The sequence below is a fragment of the Egretta garzetta genome, unplaced genomic scaffold (assembly GCF_000687185.1).
Source record: "Egretta garzetta isolate BGI_Z169 unplaced genomic scaffold, ASM68718v1 scaffold149, whole genome shotgun sequence".
Lineage (NCBI taxonomy): Eukaryota > Metazoa > Chordata > Aves > Pelecaniformes > Ardeidae > Egretta > Egretta garzetta.
In genome coordinates this window covers 3240617-3251815 of record NW_009269998.1, presented here as the reverse complement: position 1 = coordinate 3251815, position 11199 = coordinate 3240617, and the positions used below count along the sequence as shown (strand labels likewise).

Genomic DNA, 11199 nt, shown 5'->3' with positions numbered 1-11199 from the left:
TAGGGAAAGTATTTTCTTATTCTGTCTGCAAAAAAAAAAAATCGTCTCTATTACTGAAAGTTGCTATGTGCATTTCTGCCTTTTTTTAGGGTGAAGATGGTTTTCCAGGATTTAAAGGTGACATGGGACTTAAAGGTGACCGGGTAAGCATTTATTCATAGTCCACATGTTCTTAAAAAGTTGAAATGTTATTGTTTTGGAAGGATCACTGCGGTGGACAGATACATTTCAACCAAAAATAAAATACAAGCTAGTAGCTTAAATTATTTCTGTTTGCTGTGCATGCACAGATTTGAGCCAGAAGTTTGGTTCTTGCGAATTGACAACAGCACAGTTATAAAGAGGAAGAGAATGTCAGTCTTGGACATCCTTTTCACTAAGCTTCTTCCTAGGGAATCTCCTTTTCCAGATTCCAAGATCTCCAGTATTTGCCTGAGGAAAATTAATCTATCCAGGATAAAGATGTTTCCCTTCCAGCCTAGCATCTTGCAATCTCTGCCAAGATGTTGTTTATTTAGCCCAATGGGCACTTAACTTCCTTTCATAGGAAGTGTTGGGAGGTTCTAAAAAAAAACTTCTCACAGGAGGCTCCTGGCCTATATCTGTTGTCTGTGTACATAAATACCTGTGAAGATGGTTCCACGTAAGTACTTGGATACAGACATTTTTCTTTCTAAGGACTGTCAGAGTCCCTTCACAAGAATTTAGGGAAGGAAAAATAAGAATACGCAGTTTCCAAATGCAGCTCTCTTCAAGCAAGATGACTGGGCTCTTACACTTGTGAAAGTAATAGTCAGTGCCTAAGTTATATGTATCTGCATTTATATAATGAACATAAGCAGTGGTGTTTTCCTCAGTGGAAATTGGACAGGGCTTTGAGTGACCTGATGTAGTTGAAGATGTCCCTGCATATTGTAGGAAGGCTGGACTAGATGGCCTTTAAAGGTCCCTTCCAACCCAAACCGTTCTATGATTGCGTGATTCTCTGATTCTAATCTCTGTTTACATTTCCTGAAAACTTATTTTCAAGTAATTGCAGGTAGTGTGTCTAATATATGCACAAAGGCAATTGTTCCATATTTATAAGGTGGTGTATTTTAGGGAGAAGTTGGTCAACCAGGTCCACGAGGAGAAGATGGTCCAGAAGGTCCAAAAGGTCGAGCAGGTCCATCTGGAGACCCAGGTGCCGCTGGTCCAGCTGGGGAAAAGGTTGGTAGCCAGACAGCAACATAAACATGTCATTGCCTCGTAACATAGGTGGAGCCCATAATCTTCATCACTTAAAAAAAAAAAGCCTCCAGATCTGCAAAATCTTTATTGCCTAACAGTAGCTTTTATGAGACACTTCTGCAGCAGACCACTGGAGTTCACATTTGAACAAGTATTGGGAATAATCATTTTGTAAGTGTACAGAAAGGCATCAGAATACTTCACTGGCACATAAGGCAGCTAAATTCTTATCCCAAATTACATACAGTGCATGCCAGCTAAGGAAAATATGATGGAAAGAGAATAGTTGGGCACAGAGGATAAAGCTGCTGCTGGAGGGTGAATTAATATTCACGGTCACATTATGACAAATTGTGACATGTAAATTGCTTTAAACAGAAAACATATCCTGAATAAAAATCCAAAATAGGGTTGGCAAAAGTGAAAGAGGCTGTTAAAAGGGAGGACTGAAAAAAGGATGCGGATATGAAACACGGGGGAGAACAAGCACAAAGAAAAGTACGAACCTCTGTAGAATCCTGACCGCAACAAAAACCACTTGAGGTTGATACAGAGGAGGAAAGGAGGCCGAGGAATGCGTGTGCAGGTACCCTATTTCTCTGGTTGAGAGCATCAGAAAAGAAAAGGGATTTCGGCAGTGGCATTTTGGGTAACTGGGAAAGAATGATAACATAAACTAAACCAAATATGGTGGTTCAGAAATGTGTATACTGTATTTCATAAAATATTGTGAAAACATTTCCCTTTACATTTTTTGGTAACTGTGGCTTTAGTGCTAGTTCTGTCTTCAAAAGAATAGGAGAGAAGATGCATTTTACATTTCTTTCTCACTTTCGCTGCCTTTAAAATAGGAACAGTTAGTATTTTCCAGCAACATCCCATCTGACATCACGATTAATTATTCTATCTGTCTTTTTATCTATGCTCAGTCTTTGAAAGTGTGCATTGAAATCTTAGGAAGTCTGTGGTACTACTGAAATGGTAACAGGGTTCACAGCTAAGAGTTTTGCCAGGAAGAAAAAAAGGTATTCAGCAAACTTGGGAACCAACTCTCTTTTCATCAAAAGCTACTGCTTTTTGCAAGTATGTCATTAGCAGAAGTTCAAAAAGATGTTAAGGTGATAATTTGAGCCTAATGTCATTCATAAACTCTTAGAAAAGTATATATCCAAAGCCTCCGGTCGCTCATTACAAAAAGATTTATTTTCAGGTTGAGTTAACTGTTGGGAACTATTTAGGAACTAAAGTTCTCCACCGTTTTGCAAGATATCTCACCAGCTATTAGGGCATTGATTTGATTTATTAGGTCATGAATCAAAGAACCTATAACACAGGAAACTCAGCACTATTCTCTTACAGGAATGCAAGCTGAGTTCACACCAGAAAGCCGGTGTGCTCAGCTGTAGCTAGATCAGGCAACCAGTCTGGTACAGTACGGGCCGTATTATCTTCACCTGCAATATCTTAGCGTTCTCCAGGAAGAACTGTATGTTTCATGGCAGTGGTTGTTCTCGGTATCGCTGACCTGACAAAAACGTAAGAATATTAGGAATCTTACACAAATTTGTATTGTTGTCATGATAGCTGCAGAATAAGTTGGTTGAGGGCATCTACACAATAGTCTGTCTGTCTCAAGTTTTATAGCCTGAGTAAAAAAACTGAAGTAAACCAAACCAAAATAAACGTTGGTTTATAGTTGTTAGTTTTTAAATATGAATTTAAGTTATTTTTATTTCTTCTTATTCTAATTACTCAGTGTGAATATAGGTTTGCGTTTCCAAGCATTTCTTCTTCGCTTTGACGTATATGGGACTCTCAAAGTCTCACAAGTCCAGAATCCAAAGCCCTAAATATCAGAAGATACTTGAAAAAATTACCAATGTTGATAAGAACATTAGCTGGGCTTGGAATCGTAGAGCCAAACTTTTCCCTTTTCTACAAATATTTATGCCTTTTCTTGCCCATTGAAAGCCAAACATCTTCTGCGGGTCTTCTGTGGGTGCATGACCAGAACGAAGTGGGTGAGAGGAGAATTCTATGATGTTGGTCCTGCGATATTTATTTTAGCACAAAGACTAGAATTATCTTTGTGAACTCTTAGATCTCCCCCCAGTATTGGGGAAGTGCCTGTAAGACCAGTTGTAAGTGTCCTATTCCCTTGTCATTCCTATGACTGACTTAGTGCAAGGGTAGTACTCTTCCATAGTAATGAAAGGACCAGGGTAGTCTCCTATTCTCTACGTTCAGCTGATGCTGTGATAGGAAAACTCTGCTTCCCAAGTAGGTCTAGGGCTGGATTTCCTTAGTAAAGAAAATTACAAGTATGGTGCCAAAAAACGTGAGGAACATGGCAGAAGAGAGCTTATAATCAAAAAGCCATCCATATCCGCACTCAAAACCTAGGCAGCTGGGCTTGCTTATCATAAAATCAGGGACAAAATTCCAGTGAATTTGGCAAGAGTTTGATGCATTGTCATGCTGCAAAACATTTCAATCATTCTAATGCGTGCAGTTTGTTTCAGTGTGGCACAGAACTGGCAGCATGAAAATTATTTTCATAAATCGAAGAATTCTTTAATAATTTCTCAGCCAGACACCTGCACTTACATGAATATAATAATACACAACATCTTTATTCATGTGCTGCATTTTTTAAGGATAGATGTTAGCAATTTTCCTTTCCCATCCAGGTCTCTCCTTCCTCTTTTTCATTATCTAAGGTTGCTGCAGAGTACCATATTATATTGTATAATCATGTCTTTTCCATTGAGATCTTCTCCAAATTGTGATAGTTTGGAACATGGACTGTGTTTAGAATAGGCAAATAGGCAAATTGGCAAATTCTTCCCCAGAGTTCCCATCTTTCCAAGACTGAAACTGCTTTCCCCTGCCTTTGAAAGTGGCAAACCATCACTCATCCTTTAGAGGTCTGAAGAGACCAACTCCGTGGGGTAGGGTGCTGTATTTCATTTCTAGGAACGGTTAACGTCAGTGGTGGTCGGGCTGCTCATCCTGCTGTCCTCTCTGAACACAGCAAGGTGGTAATATTTGTTGACAAATCTGTTGTCAGCAAATCTCAGTGGGGTGTGATTTATCAGTCTCTCCATCAGTTTAGAACTATTCAACAAAAAAGTTGATTCTTCAAATGCCAATTCATGAAAAATCTTGTGGAGAACAAAGCAGCCATCACACGATGTAAACTAAAACGGTTTTCTTCTCATTTAAACCTCTTAACACCCTGATTTCTTAGAGAATATTAACAGTTTAATGACCTCAGCCCCACATCACTACCCAACGCTTCATTGCGGGGGGGGTTTGCTGAACTCATTCATTAGAGTAGGAATTTTATTTGAGTTTAGGGAACCAAGCCCGCTGGTGATTAATAGTTAAAATGAGAAATTTATTTAATTGAATATTATATTCTATGAAGTATCATCACTCACAGTAAGTTGTGGAAAAAATATTTTCTATACAAGTTTGCTGAACCACTAAGGAGGATAAAATAAAATTTAACACTGCCTTCTTATTGCAGGGTAAGCTTGGTGTACCCGGATTGCCAGGATATCCAGGAAGACAAGGTCCAAAGGTGAGCTGTAAATGATCTGGATCTCTTGTGCTTTTACATTAGTCACCATGGCAGTTATTTTATTTGTGTGTTTGGGGAAGCAGGGTGTGGGCATCAAAGCAAGGGCCATTTTTCACATTTTCTTCCTCGAAAATCATGTTCTGAAATAAAATCTTTATAAAACGTGGCATCTCTAAGGCAAGCTCTTTAAGGAGCACCATCTTCCCTCTTCTTAACTCTACTGCCTTCTAACCTTTGCCATCCCCTCATGAGTTGTGATTTTGTGCGAGCATCAGACTGGCAGGCATTAAGCAGCTTGAAAACAAAGGAGCTGCTGATACGCTTGAAAGAGAACGAGCCCCATATTGACCACTAAATGGATGCTGATAGTGATGGGAATTTTCCATCTGGTACAAGGATTCCATCTGTGTCATTACTGCTTCTTCCACAGAATAAGCCATATTTCTTTGAAACATACAATTTACATTTTCGTCATGTTTTCCTTTTGCTTCTATTAAGACAAACATGACAAAACCCAACGCTGAGGTTAATTTATGTGCCTACGTCTACCCTTCAGCTATCTTTTATGTTTTGGTTGCAGTAGAAAACCATATAGGGGGCTTCTGGTTTAAGTGAAGGTTTATATTTTTGAAACATTTTTATGAAACTTATATTTAAAAAGGTCATCCTAGCACAGCTTTAGGAAATGGGCACAGTAAATCAATTGCAAACTCTCTTTTCTGAGAGATTAGCAAGAAAGAAAAAAAATGAACAAACCCATAATTCTGCAGACATTCTCCGGTGTAGAGGAGGGCATTAGGGAGACATTGCATCTCCAGACTGTCTCAGAGATGACTCATTTAGGGAAATATTGCAAGTAAAAGAATCCCTTACCCCTTCTAGTCTGGAGCAGAGGAGGCTGAGGGGAGCCCTCATCGCTCCCTACAACTGCCTGAGAGGAGGGGGGAGCCGGGGGGGTCGGGCTCTGCTCCCAGGGAAGGGGCGATGGGACGAGGGGCACCGGCCTCAAGTTGTGCCAGGGCAGGGTGAGGTTGGGCATGGGGAACAATTCCTTCCCCTTGGGGCTGTCAGGGGCTGGAAGGGGCTGCCCAGGGAAGGGGTCGAGTCCCCAGCCCTGGGGGGATTTAACAGCCGGGCAGAGGCGGTGCTGAGGGCCAGGGTTTGGGGGTGGGATGGCAGGGGTAGGGGAGCGGTTGGGCTGGGGGAGCTTAAAGGGCTTTGCCAACCCAAACGATTCCATGATTCTACACAACTGAAGAATCAACCTTCAGTAAAATCCTCAACTTTGCTCTGCTTTGGGATCTATTTTTATTTTCAATTTGAAATTACTTTTTTTTTTTTTTTTTGGAAGAAACACAACTTCCTGGCAGGCTAAGCAGTGTTTTTCTGACTCTGGCCTGTACTTCGGCCCTTTTCGGTCAAGGAAATGAACTATCTGAAGAGTGCTTGTTCACTGAACGCTGTGTTAGTGAAAAATAGCAAAACCAGCTACGGAGAGTATTCATGAAGGCTGCTCACCTCGAGAGACGTGGGGTTTTGCTTCTGTTTCTTAACTCAAAGGTCTGAGATTTCAGTCTCTCTTTTTGTTCTCCTTCAGAACTGCCTTTTGAAAAGTCTAAGATCAAAGAGGTTTTACATTATTCAGTTCTAACAACAAAAGTGATGTAACACTTCAAATAAGAGTTGATTGATTCTTTTTTCAGCAAAGACTCCATCAAGAATTTCATTACATTAAAGTTTTATCACATTAAAATTGAAAATAGTTCTCAAGCTGAATTCACTGTTTGCTCTTCTAATTTGTCACTTAAACTTCCAAGGCAGAGCAATAACAGCTACAATACATCAACTCACCAGAGGCTTGTTTTGAAACTTATTCACGGTCCAGTTCAAATTAACATAAGGGAGAGAGGGAAAAAAGAAGCAGCAGAAAAACACATTAGCTCTGTAAAGCAGACAAGGAATCTTGTCCCGGTATTCTCAGGAAGGTTCACACTGTTCTTTTTGTTGTCACTCACCTCCTTTTCATTATTTTTATTCTGAGAGTTGTTCTTAGAGTACTGCCATTACCTGACAATTTTGACTATATTTTTCTCTCCCGTCCATTAACATAATTACAAGGAGTACTGTATATATGAGATATTTATAACCAAGTTGTGCCTATTAATGCCCAATCATTAGAGTTTGTTTTTTCCTCTGGCCTTTTAATTATAAAAAATGTGCTCGGGCTTCACTGAGTAGAATTTTCACAGTTGTATTCACATTCTAAGTTATAACTGGTGAAGAATTAAAAAGAAAGGAAGAAAGGAGTTGGGGGGTTGGACTAGATGACCTCTAGGGCTCCCTTCCAACCCAAAACATTCTATGATTCTATGAAAAAGGGAAGGAAAGAAAAGAAAATCTCTTCCTTTTCTCCCACCAGTGAGTATCAGTCAGGTTTTCATTAGGATCAGTGTCAGTGAAGTTGTGCTGCCCCTAAGTCATCAATGGATAATTGGGATGTCTGTGTGCAACACCATTCATTAAAAGGAAAACATAAGGTAGAAAAAGAGAAAAAAGGAAAAAAAATACTTACTGACATTTTAAAGAGCAGCACCAAGAAATTCTATTTTAAGTTTTTGTTATCTGCATTTCACTTGCCAGTAAAATACCAATAGGAAGCTGCACAGATACAGACACATTATCACAGCAGGGAGTCTGGCCGGCAGTTTTAGCGGCTGACCACATCCAACACTGTGTCCATTTTCATCTCCAGTCGCTTGAAAGTGTATTTTATCGTCTCTCACCTCTTTGACCCCAAGCCCCTTAGGACAAATTAACACCCTGGCAGGTAACGAGTCTGCTGTCCCTCTGGACCTGCGGACCAGGAATAAAGAAGAAAATAGTAGTGTTCAGGTTAGACTGGGCAGTTGGCAGGAGGAAAGGGGCGGGGGGGAAGGAGAAGCAGGAATCGTGCCTGGAAGCAGTTTCTACATACAGAATCAGGCTCCCCATAACTTCTGCTTACGAGACGAGCACCCAAGCCCACGGACAAATCGCATGTAGCAGTTAAATGAAAGTGGCCGGTGGTCAGCCTACAGCGAGTAAAGCACCTGAAGTAACGTACAGCTCAGTGAGTAGAGGGCCATCGCTCAGACGTGGCAGCACCTTGCTGTTATTTTGAATGAAGTTGTTTTGTAAAAGAATTATTCTACTGTGAGGCAACACAAGGCCTTGTTTGTTCCTCTTCGTTATGGTACAGTTACATCTAGTGGGCTGTTACTGATAATTTCTTTCCTACTGTTAAAAATGGTGCAGATATAATGAATACTTTATTGTCTAATAAGATGACAAATAATGTCCATTCTATACATTGATTATTTTTTTTTTAATGCATTCTGGACTTGAGGCATTATGGTAAGTTAATTTGCAGCTATTCATCAGAGCTATCACCCTTGCGAGTTTGATGTGTACAATGTACATGACTTTGGAGCTGTGCTTTACATATAAATTAAATGTTGTCTGTACTGCTGGTTTGCTGTTGATATCCTCTGATATTTGTATTGATCTCTTACATAGGGCTCAACCGGTTTCCCAGGATTTCCAGGTGCCAATGGAGAGAAAGGTGCAAGGGTATGACACTTCATGCTTGCATGACACTTAAATTAACTTTTGGAACTCAGTGCTATGGGGAGTCACTGAAAGGATACAAGCTACTATCTAAAGAACTATAAAAACAGGCTTTTCACATTTAAGATGAACCTCTACAGTTATGTAAAACAGGACATACTGAGACACTAGGTCTCATTCTTTAAGGTATTAGTCTATATACAGGAACTCAGACACTTTCTCATTGCATGTGCTACCACAATTATATATTTGAAAAAGAGACAAGAAAGCACATGTGCTGCAGCATCTTTTTTGACAGTGTAGCTGAGGGAGTTGGTAAGGACTATTTTCCGGTATCCCATGAATTATCCTGCTACCATGCAATTTACCCTCAAGGAAATGCAGCTTTTATTTCATATGTATTCTCATTTGCCACAAGTTTTTTCATAGGCTGAGCTCCGAAAATGCAAAATATACCAGACAAGATGAAGAACATGTACTATTACATATATTCAAAATAGGTGTAACATGGCAGCTTTTGTGGCTTTGTTTACTTGAAGCAGGTGAGGGAAAATCTGTTCTGCATATTCTTCAAACTGTAAAAATGAAACACAGGTTAGAAAGAAGGTCACTGTGCTGTTGTCTCTAAAGCTCGGTTGAACCCAGCAGAACACATTATTAGGTGATGAAATTAAGAGGATGAGTCAGAATTCATAGGTGATAGCAACTTAAAGTCAAACTGCAGTAATGTGTATCGTTGTTCTTAAGAATCCATTTTAATTTGCAGCACAAAACCAATCCAAAATTAATGATTTTAAGATGAAATATATGAAATCCAATTGCATCTGCGTTGCTATGTATGGTTTAAATTGTTCTTGTATTATTTTAGCTAAGGTAAAGATAGGTTGTTATGGAGAGGCACAAGCAATAAGCCAATGTTCAGTTCATCCTTGTTGGGAAAAAGGAGACATGGCTGCTCATCAAGATACCAGATTAAAAACCCAAGCAAAATAATAACATCAAAGGGCAGACTTTAAATTATGAAAATCTAATTATATCAATCCCTTATCAGGCCTTCATCAAGCTTTCAGTTCAGCCAGGGTACTAACCATGTAATTAATACCCTCAAACTGTTTGCATACCCAAGTATTGGGCTGATGGTCAATGAGACCGTAAGGGCCGGTTTGGTAGTGAATGGGGTATTCCCATTAGCCTTGCCTACAGGGACATCGTTGTGCTTTGTCGTGGTCCCTGAGAAGTTCATGAGCTGTGTAGCACTTTAAGAACAACACGTAATTTTTATTTTGATAAGTGAGATAAAATCAATAGAAAGAAAAGAAAAAACCTGCCACAAGAAGACTCTCAGGAAAGCAGGTGTGTGCATTTCACTGGTTTCCGATAAAAGCGAGCTTTATGTGAAGACATCTCTGCTGATTTTCTGTTGCTGTTGTGTTTACCTCTGAGATTAGAAAATTCCAGTCATCAGGTTCCTTCTTCTACCTGAAGAATACTCTACTGAATTTTAAGCTGCTTTGCATTAGAATGCACAGCAATATTAATGCTGAGTCTAAGGAGAAAAGCTTGTTGAGTGTGATTAAGAGATATACTGAAGGAAAAAATGAAGGGCTGGTATTCTGGCAGGTTCCGCGTCTCTGTGCGAGCGTGCAGAATCCTGGTGGGTATTGCAGTCCCTATTTGTGTTACAAAAAAAAGAGAGGTTTGCCCTTTCCTTGCCCGGTGAACCTCTGGAGCTGTCCCTGGGAACCTGGGAACTTTGTCTTCAAGGCTGTTAGTACCTTGGAAATGATGCCATGTCCTTTGGACTACTGCAGAGGGACTCTGCTCCGTGCGTGCCATCTACGCTGCTGTTTGAAAGGCGTTTAAAATGTTCTAATGCCTATGACAGAATCTGACTCTGAGGCACATTTAGCACATTTGGCTGCAAGTCCCAGTGAACTCGGGAAGATAATCAATTTTATTGAGGACCATGATTCTGTAAATTGAAATGCAAAGTAGATACTTAAAGATAACATTTAAAGCGAAGGGAGTTGCGCTTTGCCCCCACTTCAGTAAAAAAAAAAACCTTTATCTCACAAATACAGCATCTGCTAAGGTGACTTCTGTGAACTTCTCTCTGCAGGGATTGCACGGCAAACCGGGCCCCAGAGGACAGCGAGGACCAACAGTATGTACTTTTGCTTGGCAATTCTGAGGCTTTCCTATATTAATTGCCTCCACTATACTGTGAAGAATGATTCTGATTTGATTATAGGATCCAACAATTATCCTCAAGTGCATCTGTGTTAAATTGACAGGGTCCAAGAGGCTCGAGAGGTCCCAGAGGTCCCACTGGCAAGCCAGGTCCAAAGGTAACTGTCAAGCACACTATGGATCACAGGCTGGTTCTTTTAAATAATGTAGAGATCTAATCTTTGAACCTGCTGTCTTTCCTTCCTAGGGTACGGCCGGCAACGATGGTCCTCCTGGCCCACCAGGTGAAAGGGTATGTGAAAGCTAATTAAGTACACCCCGTTTTTCCCACTGTGGAGGAGCGGGATTTGAGGGTGGGAGGGTTGCTTTATTTTTAGTTCTCCACCTCATGTGACCAGGGTAAGCAGAACTATCCAAACCTGAACTCCAGCGATGCTTTTCACAAAGTTATGAGTGGGGTAGCCGAAGTTTGCTGAAAGCTGCCTCCATCTGTAGCTCGGTTGTGTACGAACAGGACACAGAGAATACACAGCCACTTCCTATTGCAGCCGTGGCTTTGTATGCATCCATGCAAATCACAGCCGTCC

General features: G+C 40.5%; 1 protein-coding gene across 1 annotated transcript in view; it reads left to right on the top strand.

The window, feature by feature from the left end:
• COL11A1 (collagen type XI alpha 1 chain) overlaps positions 1–11199 on the top strand; it is a 146073-nt gene that overhangs the window by 70224 nt on the left and 64650 nt on the right. Inside the window, exons 30-36 of the mRNA XM_035902871.1 lie at positions 90–143; positions 1102–1209; positions 4763–4816; positions 8372–8425; positions 10542–10586; positions 10717–10770; positions 10860–10904. Of these exons, the coding sequence (XP_035758764.1) occupies positions 90–143; positions 1102–1209; positions 4763–4816; positions 8372–8425; positions 10542–10586; positions 10717–10770; positions 10860–10904 (414 nt within the window). The remainder of the gene's footprint in view (positions 1–89; positions 144–1101; positions 1210–4762; positions 4817–8371; positions 8426–10541; positions 10587–10716; positions 10771–10859; positions 10905–11199) is intronic.